The sequence below is a fragment of the Dermacentor silvarum genome, chromosome 6 (assembly GCF_013339745.2).
Source record: "Dermacentor silvarum isolate Dsil-2018 chromosome 6, BIME_Dsil_1.4, whole genome shotgun sequence".
Lineage (NCBI taxonomy): Eukaryota > Metazoa > Arthropoda > Arachnida > Ixodida > Ixodidae > Dermacentor > Dermacentor silvarum.
Genome location: NC_051159.1, coordinates 44261256 through 44276553, shown reverse-complemented (window position 1 = coordinate 44276553; position 15298 = coordinate 44261256). Strand labels below are relative to the sequence as shown.

General features: G+C 46.5%; 1 protein-coding gene across 2 annotated transcripts in view; it reads right to left on the bottom strand.

Moving 5' to 3' along the window:
* Positions 1-1746: 1746 nt before the first annotated feature.
* The window catches only part of LOC125946224 (shematrin-like protein 2), a 72672-nt gene continuing 59120 nt past the window's right edge, over positions 1747-15298 (bottom strand). Inside the window, exons 1-2 of one of the 2 annotated variants that reach the window (XM_049668799.1) lie at positions 5723-5801; positions 1747-2539 (exon numbers count right to left, since the gene is read on the bottom strand). In XM_049668799.1, coding sequence (XP_049524756.1) covers positions 1952-2539; positions 5723-5734 — 600 coding nt within the window. In that variant the 5' untranslated portion in view covers positions 5735-5801 and the 3' untranslated portion in view covers positions 1747-1951. Of the gene's footprint in view, positions 2540-5722; positions 5802-15298 lie in introns of those variants that run through there. The other variant, XM_049668800.1, reaches the window with a different exon arrangement.

Genomic DNA, 15298 nt, shown 5'->3' with positions numbered 1-15298 from the left:
TTGATGCTTCGCCTTCAGGTGAACTGCGAATACTTTTTCAGTGGACACAGGAAATTCTCGCAACAGTCTTTTTATATCTTCAGCTAGAAAAAGAACACGCAAAAAAAAAAGAGAGAGAGAAAAGAGAGAGAGATGAAACACGACAAGAAATGACATGAGCCGATGGCCAGAGAGAGAGAGAGAGAGAGAGAGAGAGAGAGAGAATAACATTTTATTGATTGGACAGGAAAGGGGTGTTGGGAGCGGGTGGGTGGGTCCCTAGATTACTTGTTGGTAACGGGGTTCTTCACGACGCGTTCCAGTCATCATTGGCAGTGGACCAGGTCCCCTTGATACGGTAATTGGGCGAAACTTCTGCGATTTCTACTTCTGCAATAGAAGTTCAAGCTTGAATGAGCGCTTGTGGGTTATACGATTCTTTCCTTTGCTCCTTGCGCTGTTTCATGCGTACTACGAACACGCGTCCCACATCCGCAATGAACGCAGTTATCGCTACGAAAGGAGAAATGCGAAGTCCTGTATATTTAACGTTGCCCTGAAACATAAACAGCAAGGAAAGCGAAAATTTGGTTGAGTTAAAAAAAAAAAAAACACGCACACATCTGTTTTTCTTAAGACGCGCATCCAAAGTTTTTGCATTTCACCCCCGTCGAAATGCGGTCGCCACGGCAAGTAATCGAACCAAGCACCTTGTATTCATAAGAATAATCCCGCAGTCACTAAGCCGCAGCGCCACGTCTGCGCGTACGCTATATATAGACTATGTGGAAATGGTCAGATTCTAGGTTTTTTATTTTATTTTGAGCCGCTCTCTTATTTATTTACGTGAACTCCATGCGTGTAGTAGGGAATTGTGCAATAGCTGCAAGGATTCACTTCACCTCATGTCATACTTTCATTCTTACAATTATTTGACATTCCTGAGAAGCCGTCGATATATTGTTTCTAACTTTTCCGGACCGACCGACCGACCGACTAATAGTACCTAACTAACTAACTAACTAACTAACTAACTAACTAACTAACTAACTAACTAACTAACTAACTAACTAACTAACTAACTAACTAACTAACTAACTAACTAACTAACTAACTAACTAACTAACTAACTAACTAACTAACTAACTAACTAACTAACTAACTAACTAAATAGCTAACAAACTAACTAACTAACTCAATTGAATTATTAATGACTCATTCAATAGAGCTTAAGCTGCCAATTATTTTGTGTCTCGCCTTTGGCCTGAGTTATAGCGGGCTGCCCGGATAATCTACAAATCCGTACCAATTTGACTCCCTTTCAGTCATTGTGATTGCCTGAAGCATTTAAATATAGAACGCTTCCCATCCCCGTAATTCTCCTCTTCGCATATGTAGGCGCGCAGCCAGTTAAGCTTACTATACGGCTGCTCCGAAGGTGCGTGGTTGCTAACCAACCATAGAGCCTGTGCGCTTGTGGGTGCATGGGCTGTCAGCCTACTTGTGTGACGTCACAAGCTAGGGCGGACATGTTGCATGTTATTTAGGATAATATTATCAAGATTCACGACGCCTTTCGCACACGCGTAATGCGATTATTCGTTACAAAGGAGCACCGCCACATAGGGACGAATGACGAAACGATGATTGACAAAGGCGGCCTGCAATGACGAACAGTTCTTATGAACGGAAAGGCTTTGTCAGCCCGGATAGAAGTTTCAGTGTTAGTGCCTATGAACACAAAGAGACAAGGTGCTGTAAGTCCGAAAAACAAATTTATTTCGTGGGCGCCGCCAGTCATACGTAGGATGTTCTCGCTTTTGCATTTCGGTGATTTAAAAAAAGAAGTTTGGCACAAACAATAGAAGAAAATGAAGAGTACAACCAAAATCAGCTGCCGACATTGCTCAAAAAAGCAATCCCGGACGTCGTGTTATGCAACGCGAGGCGGTTGCCCTTACGTAAAGCGCCTTTAAGCACGGTATCCGGCGGCACTGTAGACCTGGCTGTTAGGCGAGGTGTAACCGTAGCTGTAACCCTGCGACGTGCGCTGCTCGTAGGGGCCGTAAGCGCCGCCGTAAGGCGCCGTGTTGTAGCCTCGCTGGTACATGTATTGGTTGTAACGGTCGTCAAAGAGGCTGCTTCTATAGGAACCGTACCGATCGTAGGCACCTCCGTAAAGATAACGCCCGTAACGACCGTCGGCGTAACCAGGGTAACCTGTGTACCCTGCCTGTGAGCCGTATGCTCCGTAGCCCCTGTAGCCAGAGTAGCCGCCGTAGGCGCCGCTGTACGGCCGGTTGTAGCCGGCCGCGTATCCCGGAGCGTATCCGTACGCTGACCGGTACGGTGATGCGTAGCGTCCGCCCGCGTAGGCGCCCTTGTAGCCGTCCCTGCCGTAGTACTGATCGGCATAACCTCGGCGAGCGTAGTAGCCTCGGTTGTAGTAGTCGCCGGCATAAGCTCCGGTGTTGTAGAGCGCCGGGTTGTACGCGCCGGCGTTGTAGCCCGCGCGTTCGGCTGCCGCCACAACCAGCACGGCTGTCAGAGCCAAGAGAACCTGCGAATGTGAATGCGAAAATGAGCAAGGGAGTAGTATAAAAATGCTTTTCTGCTTGTGACAGGTTTAGTTGTATACCGACGACAATTAGCAGCTTGGTGACAAGTGCTATCACCCCGTTTGAAAGGCGATGTTTAGGTCATCATTATCATCATCATGATGACAAATAACATTCCTATAACTAAATTTTCTCTTAGAACTAGGTGATACCTAGGAGTTGCCTATTCGATACATAATGGTATCTATCTATCTATCTATCTATCTATCTATCTATCTATCTATCTATCTATCTATCTATCTATCTATCTATCTATCTATCTATCTATCTATCTATCTATCTATCTATCTATCTATCTATCTATCTATCTATCTATCTATCTATCTATCTATCTATCTATCTATCTATCTATCTATCTATCTATCTATCTATCTATCTATCTATCTATCTATCTATCTATCTATCTATCTATCTATCTATCTATCTATCTATATCTATCTATCTATCTATCTATCTATCGAAGACAACATATATCGTAGGGCTTGCACTTATAAATCAGCGCTGCAACGTTAAACATACACAAAGGGACGAAAACAGCACAGTTGAAGCGCCGAAGAAGCTTTGGGCTAGTTGATTTGTTGCAATATTAATAACCAGATGTCGAAAGCTTCGCTCAGCAAAGATTTCTATCACTGAAATGTACGCACACCGCTATGGGCTACAGTCTAAAAAAATATGCACTTTTTCTCCGCTTCATTGCTGCCTTGTAGCTTGATGCTAGGGCTTTTACACAAAATTTAGCGAGAAGCGAGCGCCAACCAAGTGAACAGATCGCGATAAAAGGAAACGGTAGACCCGGCACAAGCACTCTTCAAGTAGTGTCTTTGTGCCTGAGTAGTGATCGAGCGCGTCGCGCTATATATTTCACATAAAAGATGCGCAAACTCCGCAGTATGGAAGCTCTATTCAAGCATTATTAAACCGGTCGATAAGGAAAAGCCGACATTAGCAACGGCGGTTATAAAACGCGTCCAGAGACGTTTTGCGTAATGACGCGAAGAATAAAACTGATTTTGAAATTGCAGACGCGGTGGGTTAAGAGAGACGTGGTCGTCTCGAATTTATCTTTGGACCAGCGCTATTTCGAATTCGTCGTCGTCTCGCCTTCCTCGCGGCGAACCCCGCTCGCAGTTTGTTTGAAGTCATCACTGCGCCATAGCGCAATGGGTTTCAACGAACCATTTATGCTTATAAGAGACCGTATAGAGAAAGTGGGCTGCCATGTCTGAGTGAGATATATGATCGGTGCCTATAATTGCGGGTTCCTGCGTTCGGAAACCGCTTTAGGCGGATGTGCTGCAGACAACTACCGGGTGCATGAGGTTTTTCGTAACACTATGAGTACTTCGTAGGAGGCTGTTGGATGCGATAGCTCCTTAAAAGACAAAATTGGATACATTTGCACCAGTTATTCCGGACTGTCTGGATTACTGCTGCCTTAAAAACAACAAAGAAAGCTCTTCAGTAAAAGCACTTTAACCTTCTATAATTGACTGAGTGACATCTACGAAAACGGCTGCATGCTGGGATATGGTGGTGCGTGCTCGTGTTGAGCTCTTGAAATGTAGGGGGGGGGGGGGGGGCAGATGGGTGTGACATGGTCGTAGAATTTGGTAGGCCGCTGTTTATGCGATTAAGCCGCATTGTAGGATGCAATACTACCCCGTAAGACTCGTGTCTTATGTACTTTTGCACAAAAATGCCGACAGATGACTCTTCCTGTGCGGAACCATGCTTGGCAATGGCCATCAACGACGCGAAAAAGTCTTACTCGGCGTAACCTGCAGTTTCTGGACAAACACAGCTTTCTGGTCAACGTGCGACAGCTGGCCTCGTTCCGGTCTATTTTCCGCAGACGTGAGCTTACCGATAAACGTCACTAGCTCTTTTCTGACCTTGAAAGTAAAGTACCTTGTCACACTCGGGAAGGGGGGGTGATCTCCAAATCGATGCGTCCGGTACCTATAGGATGGCTACGACTGTGCACGTTGTCGTGTCCCGCGTAACAATTTAAGCTCATGTACCTTCGAACAAATAAGAACTAGGTGACAGGAAGGTTTATGAAGACGAGGTCCTGACTTTAGGTGCATACAATTGCAGTCTCTTTTTTTTTTTACGGTCATCCGATAATGTGTTCTCAAATACCTCGCGCATTCGATATTTGTACTGGCGCTTGTACCCCAATTCTTCGAAGCCAGGCTATATCCTATAGATAAGTTTCGCTTTAGCTAGAGGTAGGCTAATGGCAATATGGGAAAGCAATATTTATTTTGTAGTCACACAGGAGCATTGATGGGTGTCAAAGGAAAGAAATGCGAGGAGCACTGGAATGCTGACGAGCCTTGCAATGCGCGAATGCAATCTTATGCCATCGCTTACGGCTTTCAAACACAAAACAAAGTAGTGCACAAATTCTGAAAAGCTGAGTGACTTCCCGTCCTTCTTTCCAAACTGTTGAACCGAAGGTCAATGTAGCTTATGGTTCGTCCAGAAATTCGGACGAAGGAGTACTCTCACGAAATGAACTGGGGGTTTGTATATTTTTGCGAAGTCAGCTAGCAGTTTAACCTATGCTACAATAAAATGTAGCTGTATAACGGACACACCGCCTCGGCTTTTGGCGTTGGACATATTGAAGGCAGATAGTGGAAACCCTCCCTACTGAAAAATCCATATGCCCCATAACTCCTATATCCAATAATCCGATATGAAACATATAGGATCCCATATAGAAACTAGTTTTTCCTATATGTCATATGATGTTATTGGATATAGGTGTTATGGGGAATACGGGGTATTTTCAGTAGGGCTGGCCGAGATAAAGTTACAATTTTCTTATAATTCCATTATTTTCCTCATTTTGTATAAGCGGAGCTCTGCCCCCGCTATCGGTAGGATCTGTTGGTTGTGAGCGGTGGACGATGACAAACTAACAGTAGCGAGGCAATTAAATACCCACGTTAGTTTACCACCGGCCCTGCGTGCTCAATTCTTCAACTTCTTCAACCGTAGCACACTATAAAGTGTCATATGCGGTATAAATGTGTTAAGAAATTGCGCTTATCGCGCTAAAATAGAAAAAAAATAAATGCAAAAAAGGAAGAAAAAAAAGGGCTGGCGTTCACCTTCATGTTCATAGCGTCAAGTCCTTTGGGCGCTCCTTTCCCAGAGAAGGTGTTCACAGCGGACGCGGACACCAAGCCGGTGAGTTATGGTGCCGGACGCTCCGGATTCGAGGTTTTTATGCGGGGCCGCATAACGCAGCGTGTCCGGCCCGCTCCCTCTCCCAGGCGCACCTGGGCGACGGTGAGCGTGCACGATTTTTCGAGGCGCTCCATCGGCCCAGCTGCAGATCGGCCCGCTGATGAGGGAGAGGAGGAAGGCGAGGAGGACGGGCGAGAATGCCTCATTGTCCAGCTTGGGTCGCAACGGGTTGCCGTTGTTTCGTTTGGCCCCGCATGACCAGCCTCCATGCCCCGAGCCATGTGCCCCCAGCCGTCTACGAGATCAGCACCTCGCAATCTCTCAAAACTGACCAGGACGTGTCAGCATAGTATATATGCATGCGGATGGCGTACGGTATTCCGAGGTGGATGATGGTTCCTCGCAGTAGTTAAGCTGGAAACGCTTTTACTCATTGTCCCCGGTTTGATGGATAACCTCTTGGTTGTGCGGCGCATCTTCAATGTAAATAGTTTGTTTACGCCTGTTGCGTGCCGTGGTGAACTAGTTACCGTCGTGTGTCGTGGCTACGGTTGGAAGAACAAGGGCAGTGCCTGCCACAATATCGCAGTGCCGGCAGACTGTTTGCTGGCCTAGTAGTCACTTTCACCAGGTATAAGCGATTGAAGACCGCAGCAGAAAGGCGTAATAGTGTATTTACTTCACTGTGCGAGGCCACCGGACTATGACCGCTGGCTTCATGGTCCCCGGCATCCTTCACTGACGACTTATATCAGGAAAACCGGCCTGCGACAGCGTGTGTAAACATTTATGAGGGCGGGAAAACTTACGAATAGTGAAAATAAAGTACTTTACCGAGTCACGTGTATACATCTTAGGTGGCTTGTTTTCAGGTTGTGAACTGTGCGAGTGGAATTATAGATAGTTTCAGCTGCACCACCTGTCCCTCTCAATCGTATGGTAATACGGTGATCATGTCCGTTGTACGTGCCCTAATTTGATGGTCAAAAAGTATTTCCGCACTGTCTCGTCGAACCCTGCCGCTATTGCGGCATGGTTAATAAATCTCTCTATTGAATGCTGCTTGCTTCTAGGTACCAGAATATTTAAGCAGATATGGCAGGACGTGATACAGCTCCTATCCATGGCACATGGCGTTACTTGCGATCTGACACTAGTATAAGACACGGCAGGCAAGGCGAACGCAATCGGCTATTAAAAAAAGTGCTTACCGTGAGTATCGTCAAAAATGATCACTCTGACGCTTCAATTCCACGAAAGGGAAAATTGACACACACCTGGACTCTAGCGCGAAGCTATACAAAAGAAACCAAACGGGTTTCTCGGAAAAACCTGTAATGATTTTACTTTCGCCACCTTGCGGGCTTCCGCAGAACTGATTTGCAATGTCCGAAACTTCATTTATTCCAACATACAATTTCGGTCAGGTTAGGACCTTGACGAGAAATGTAGCTGAGCGAATGAAGGGGGTTAGAGTCTGGTGCTGGCCGCGCGTTCTTTCGAAACGTGAACGCCGGAGCAAGGAGTTACACTTATTAGTACCAATGGAACTAAGCCCCCGTCAACACCAAGGTCCGCACACCAGTCCGCACGCTACAGAGTCCGTGCCTGACCTAACCCAACCCATTCCTAATGTGCCTTACCAGAAGCATTCGCTATATTTCTAGTGCTCTCGGGGGTTAGGTCCACTTCACCCAACTGCCAGAACGCTTGTTGGATGGTAAATGACAGACGCCCACCAGTTGAGCAAGTGGCTAGCGCCATAGAGTTTTTCCTACAAGAATTGCTAGATGCATAACCCTGGAGTTGCTACCGTTCAGCCACTACGGGAATGACCGTTAGTACATGCATTTGTCTAATTTTCTTGCTTCTCGCTTCAGGCATTCTTCTTGCTTTATTCCCTACGCTTCATCTGCATTTATTGAACTAAATTTAGAAGCTATTCTTTTAAATGCAGATGGTAATACCCACCTGAGCGCATGTATACTCATTACAAATTGTTGCATTTATAGCTTAATATATTGTAGAAAGGGATGAAATTGCGAAGCCATAAGGCCGCCCTAAGGCACGGACGCACATTCCCATATTCCCGAAGTGCACTTGTCAAGTTATGTATCCAAACTATGTTGACTTTGTATACTTCCCCCTTATTGCAGTATTTCCACTACAGTGATGCAGTAATTCTGTAAATAAAAAAATATCCATGTGCTATAACCACCATTCCCATGATGACTGAATCCATAATACTTGCAGCTGCTATAGACAGTATATGACGCCGGAGTTCCTCCAAGTGATGTTTGCTGGAATCTCTATGGTTACTGCAAGGTACATATACGACGGAGGAGGTGAGTCTGTGAGCGCTCGATATATGTAATCAGCGATCTCAAACGCCAATTGTTTCCTCTCGGCTTTGATATCGTGCCACCTTAACTACAGCATTGGTGTTGCAACGTTGCGTGCTTGCGACGTTGCTCCACGGGCAGGCCACTTTTTTTTCACTCTAATCCAGTTGAAATAGGGCTTCACCTGTTGTCACCGAGGTTCGCGCTTTCGTGAATGAAATGTAAAAAAAAAGAAAGAAAAGCAGCACCAGTTTATGTCTGCTGCTGTACGCAAATAATATGCTTCTTGAACTTGCGGTGGAATACTTACGTGCTGGCGAGGAATTTATTTATTTATTGTTCGAGGTGTAGCTGCAGTTCGAAGTTTTCGAAGTGTACAGGTAGGAAGGAAAGAGGGCTGGGGGGGGGGGGGGGGGTCTTTTCGAGATCGCGTAGGAGTCTGAAAACCCGTGGAGGCCCACAACTTCCGTTCCTTGAGGTACGGGAAGTGACAAAAGTTACTGCTAGAGTTGACCTACAGCATAACAAATAATGTCAGGAAAGAAGAATGACTGCAAAAGAAACGCGAAGCACGTCCACCGTGCCTTTAATTATGCGTGTCTCTGGCTGACAATGCGATGAAATAAGTCAACGCCTGTCACATCGAAACCTTGACGGAGGCCAGAGAAGCGCGGCGGAGACGACTTTTCGCATATCACGGACGGCAAACGTCAAGGTTTCCCGCAGCTAAATTCTGTTCGAAGCTCATCTCGCGTTCGTGCTGTAGCGTTGCACAATCACTGGACGAAGGGAGCGCACTGCTTCGGCCCATTCCGGCGTATATCCGTGCAGCACTGCCGAGGTTGCGAGTCGCTCTGTTTTCTTCCCAAAAGAATATGGACGTACAGTACGCTGTGTGGTGGGTTTCCTGCGTCGCCCCTGACATCCCAGAGATCTAAGTGGCTATTATACAACAGATTTATTTTCGTACCCCAAGGCGTTCTAACTTAAGACATACCCGAGCAGCTAAGAGCCTGTAGCCAGCCTCGGGATCGCAGACAAGATAGCCGGCGTACTTTTGGCGAAGACCATACGTACCATCACGCTCGTATGAAACGCGAGACAGAAGTAATTCAAAAGGAAGGAACACATCTTACGTTGGAATACTTTGAAAGCCAGCTACGTGATCGTGACATAACCGGCTGCTAACAACGCTCTCGCTCTATAGAAGAGCTAAGCCTCTGTGATATAATAACTCCGGCGTCATACACAGCCCCGAATGTGGAAAGGAAAATACGCGTTCTGGCTCGTTTTCTCCTGCCAACGTTTCACTCCAGCGTGATAGTGCAGACTAAAACACCTCTAAGTCTTTTCTCGTGTACCATTGGGAAGAATTAGGTCAATGTGAAGTGGGCACATCTTGTTGCCCATATATCCTTGCCTCTCAAAGGCGGCAACAATTGGCGTAACTGGAATTAGGTCCGGGCGTGAGATCACAAATTTTCAGTTCTCCGACAGAACGCAGCAAAATAGCACGAATGAAAGTGACAATCCGGACAGAGGACATGCGTGTCTCCGTCGCAGGGAAACGTGTCTTCTGCCACGTTTACTGCACTGTTTTGTGTAGAACAATGGTGTTTTGGGCTTGCCAGTACATGTTTGAAATGTTAGGAAACAGCGTTGGTCCAGAAGCACTTCGACTGGCCACTATCTCACGTTTTTGTTCTGCCACTTCATTCCACAGAAGTTGCCTCTCGGAGACAGTGGCTTCGCAAACGGAAACATCTGCGCACGCCTCGACGCTTAACCCCGCTGCATCGAATTGCCTACATCAACATGCCAGCAGTTAGCGTCAGGGCCAAAGTCGTTAGGCAAACACGACCGCGCGCATTCAAAATGCCCACTTCGCGCGCAGTGCGGACGTTGTATGCACAGCGCGAGCACGAGCGGACACTCTGTTACACACGGTGAGCGAATGGCCCGTCCCAGATGATTCCGGCCCATACCAACGCGAGCGCGTTGCCGACCACGAAAGGCGGCGAAGAGATTAGGCTCGGCCTCGGCAGAGTCGCCCAGAGCGAGTGGGTGGGAGGGGTCAAACAGGTCGGCAACTATAGCGTTGGCGGTGGTCACGAACGAGCGATGCGATCGTCGATAAGCACCTCGATGGCGTCCATCTCGGCGCAAGCCTCGGGGAACAGCGGGAGCAGTTGTGGAAACGATACTTGCCCAAAGTGAGCCTTCGCCAGCCCGTCGAGCATTGCGTAACCATCACCCGTAAAAAAGCGCAACTTGGGCAATAAAAAGGAATCCATCGCTTAGGTTCGAATTGAGCAAAGTGTTTCGCAGGAAATGACGCGCGCCGGGTGCGCCTACTCGTGGTGGGTGCGTGAGGCTGTTACATGTATCTCTTATCGGGGTGAACGGGGATATTAATGAGAACATACAAGGACGCCGACGGTTCCGGGAGTGAATCAGCTTCTTCTGTAATTGCGGGTTCTTCAAGCGGCGAGGACGTGATGACAAGGAGGCGAGGTCTCTTTCGAGTGGTAACGCGTAATTAGCGGTTTTAGAGCTCAAAGAGGGTGTCGAGGACCTTTCCGGCTGATCGAACAACGTTCATTTCTCTGCTCACGGGCCGAGCGGACGCGGCGCTTTGAGATTATAAATGAAAGCTAAAATTAGTTTGACATTCGCAAAGGTTGTCTTGAAGTGCAGGCCACTGAAGCAGTCTAAGTTTATCAATGGCTGTACGTAACGAGCGAAGTTGTGGCTGTAGTTAAAAAGTAGAAATACAAAATCAACTGAACCCATATGCTTCTTGTTTTAACAGCGAACCTGTTTAAGCCAGAAGTAATTTGTGGTGCGTATCAAGAAACTAATAAGAAAGAAAATAAACTTCCTTCCCGGGGCGGGATTCGAGCCCGCGTACCCCCGATCCCAAAGCGAGCGCCATAACCACTAGGTTATACATTTTTTTTCGTTATTGCATTGGTATAATAGTCAACCACGTAACGACATATTCATATTTTAGAACTGTTTCATATGTAACAAACATACAGCCACGCTTGCAGAACATGCATTTATGCGAACCATATGATTACGTTCGAGCGTCGTCGTCTTCGTCCTCAGCTGGCGCGTTTGCACGCTCGTGCTCTGCGAGGTGAAGAGGTTTAGCGCGCTATGAGAGCGAGCGAGGGAGCGAGAGAGAGAGAGAGAGAGAGAGAGAGAGAGAGAGAGAGAGAGAGACGCATCCACGGAGCGGGTCTGTTGGAACGCGTTGTCGGCATTGCAACGCGGTGTCGGTGTTGCAAGCTGTGCTATGCAACACGCAGTGACGGCCGTAAGTCCGAAACGCGCGAAAAGAAATTATCATCATCATGAGTAGTAAGATTAAAAGTTCGCGCGCACAGCGATATTACAAAATTCTATCAAAATAAGAGGCGAATATTACCACCAGCCTCACACTAAACTGAACAGAACTGAGTCCGTTGCTTGGAGGCGATTACAAAGCAGAAACCTTTGTGAGTTCCGTGCAGTTAAAGACTTTCTACCCCGAGTATACGCCAGCAGTATATGCAAGCTATGCAAGACTGCTAGAGCCACCCTTCAACACATGTTGTGGGGATGTAAAATATATCAAGAAAAAATGGCAGTCTCCCCGGAAAATCTACGGGCGCGGTGGTCGGCCACGCTGCTCAACTCAGAACTCCTAGACCAGCTTTGGGCCGTCCAGCGAGCCATGGATGCCGTGCGGGAGCAACAGCTCCCAGTGACCACCTAGGGATTGGGAGGCCCAGGCCCAGGCCTCCCAATCGCCGGATTTCAAATAAAGTTATGTCACTCACTCACTTCCGGAAAATGCTGGGCTACGATCGCCCAGCTTCGCTGTTTCAAGCGTTGCGCGGCCGAGTGCAACGTTAAGCGTTTTTTTTTTTCATGACAGGTATGCTAGCTGTTGTGTTGTAATTACCAAGGTTGAAATGAACAGACTTTCTTTGAACCACTTCTAATGAGTAATGATATGAACCACTTCTAACTGTAATGATATGGGTCTCCTACCAAAGCATCGTGTTCAAGTCTTGAGCTAGCCAGTGCAGCGTACGTTACAAGTTTCAGGGAAGAACATGCTCGTAACATATGTAACACATATGCGTGGTCACGTATCAGGATTCACTTAAATTTGATTGTAGGAACAATTTCATCGTAAGACGGTTTCGTGAACACGGGCTCAGGGCTCGTATTCTGAAAAAAAAAAAAAAAAAAAAAAACAAAAAAAACATTGTTATGTAAGAACTGTTCAGAAAACCAGATGCCAGCCATATACCTTGTGCTGGACATAGGATTGTCGCAATGCACCGAGCTTTATTGACAGATTTACGAGAAGTACTCCGTCGTACTCGAATAAAGGGATCCGAGAGAGAGAGAGAGAGACCTTCAGGAGCGTCTTCCTCTTCGTCTCTAGGAAGTGCTCGCACTCGCGAGCGCATCGGGCAGTATTAACGAAGGCGACAGGTGAACCGCAAAGAGCCCTAATGCACAAAAGGCCTTGCGAATTCGAGCCTAGTGCCCTGATTCACAAAGAGTTTCGTTCGTAACCTCACTTTGCCACATGATGACCATATTAGGTAATGATACTGCCAACGTCACGACTGACGAGAAGTTCTAGCGCAGGAAACTTATTTTTTTTTTTTTTTTTGTTAATACGGGCCCAGATGCGGGCGAATGTGCCGGGCGCCTACGCATTTAGTTCCGCTGTTGTCGCGTTCTGCAAATGTGCACGGTGCAATAAATAGGTTATAAATAGACGAACAAATGAATAAATGTAGCGCGCGCATGCACGCAGCGCTGCGGTTTGCGCAACGTTCTCAGTTTTAGAACTCTATATTGGGATCCTCGTGAGCAGAGTCGTAACCTCGTTGCACCCATTTTTTTTCTCTTCTTCTGGTTTAATTGCAGGCTTCTTTAAGTACCTTGCCTGGGTAAACTCTGCACCTTGGTGTTCTTGCACAATGTCGGCGGTTCGCTCGCCCTGTTGCTCAGGATTGCTTGGTCTGAGGGACGAATCATCGACAGCTACTTGCGTGGTGGGTGAGCGGCGATTACATTTGGGGCCTTACCGCTCGTGAGCGGTTGGCTCATTTTGGCCCACGAGTATTCAGGAGGGCATTTGCGCAAGCTTTGAAGACCTTGTAAGTGCTATAAATGCTGTCGATGGAAGCGATTTAACGGTCACACCATATTTCCTTTCACCCGTAAGCAGGATTGTAATGACAACTGTTGAAGTAAGATATGTGAAAGATAGATAGATGAGAGAGAGATTTATTGCGATAAAGGTCGAGAGTCAGCCAGGAAGCTTTGTTATCTTGCCTGGTGCTGCGCCTAGGTTAGGCATGGAAGGAAAAGGCAATCAGAGGGGAATAGAGCTCAGATAACGAAGATACAGTACGGCTCTCTAATACGTGCAATTCACATGTATGTCCTGTGCACTAGCATTCTACAAACAAAAGCGCCGTTTAATGGTGACAATATTTATTGTCACCATTAAAATAAACAAATATGAAATTGTTCATTAACATGCGTTTAGTTGCGCACTGGCACATGTGTATGGATTGGTTCGGAGTAAAGTGAGGCTAATAAAGGCATGGTTAGAAGAAACATAGCTAGGCCCACAAGAGCGTTGCTTAAGGAAACACCGTAATCAAAGATGTACTAGTGCTTTTACGTTGCGCAATTTTTCATAGTACCGTATGAATATTATTTTCGTGTATAAAATTAGCCAAGACTCTGTTTAGGCCAGATGTATCTTAACCAATCTCACTTTTATGAAGAAACGCTTGGTTGCAAATTTATTACCGAAATTGTAACCTATCATATATGATACACCATGCAGTTATAGGTGCATGTATTGAGCATGCAAACAGGCATTTTAATTGAAGAAAACTCGCACAAAATATCACAACCATTGAAAATGAAACAAGACAGACGTCGCCACACACTGTCATAATACGTCACCACGGCAGCAGCCAAACACAGCTAAGTTGCAGCAGCGCGGGACGGTGTGATATAAGTGAAAACCTGAGCGCATCATCCAATCAAGAACTTGAAAGCGTTGAAGAGTTGAAGGAGGGATGCCTCAGGCTCTAGCCAACGTTTTGACAACGGTATACTTGTCTCCCTCAGGGCAATCGGTAGTGGTCATGGTTGCGCTGACGAAAGCCAGACGCCATGTCGAAATGTTAGCTCCACGCCGAGGCTTCACTTATGCGCCCATCGTTGACAGGACGACACAAAAGCGTTTCCCAAATACAGAAGCTTGTGCATCGTATCTTTTAGCGGAGCTACTGTTGGTTTGAAAAACCAGCTAATAATGTAAACATCGCCAAAGAAACGGTCCGTCATACCAATAATGCCTTAAGATTGTCATCATACGGAGTCAGCGACCGCAGGTTGAACACCATAAAAAAGCGTCTCGCACTATACTGAATGGGCAGTATAAGATCGATAACATATAAAGCAAACGAAGCAGGTACTAAATTTTTATGACCTTCTGCTTTCTAAAAGCATAAAGTCGAGGGCTGAAACCACTCTTGTCAAACGTGCCAAGAGAGATCTCGGGATGTCCAATGCACATCGAGCGTCGCTTCACTCTCCCACAATCCTCACTACAGAAAAGGCCACTTGTCCAAATGGGAGAATATACGGCATTAAGTTCACGTCACGGAAAAGCCGGCGTTCAAGACGTGCGCACGCTGAATGAAGAGGCAACCCAGCCAAACGGAACTTCTGTTGTCCATTTTTTGTTCCGCTTTTGTCAACGTTTGAACGCCTGCCTTTCAGTCAAATGAATCCCCCACCAACTTCCTCGACATTCAATCGTTCTAAGTGGCATTTGGTGACTGTGATAGCAATAACCAATGTATTAGCTTCGACTGACTACGTGGGCGATAACTACAGTGCTGCGAATACATAGTAATACGTAGTAATAATCGTAGTAATACTATCAATACATAGCAACTTAGGTAAATGCGTCGAAGAAAGGCAGCTAGCAGGCACGTCCATTTTTAGGTCCTATTCGGGCTAGGCGCTAGCATTTTAATTTGCAGCATCTATCTAGGATAAACGTTCACGGCTACACCGCTTCACATCGGTTTTAGTGTAGGCGAACGCCAATTT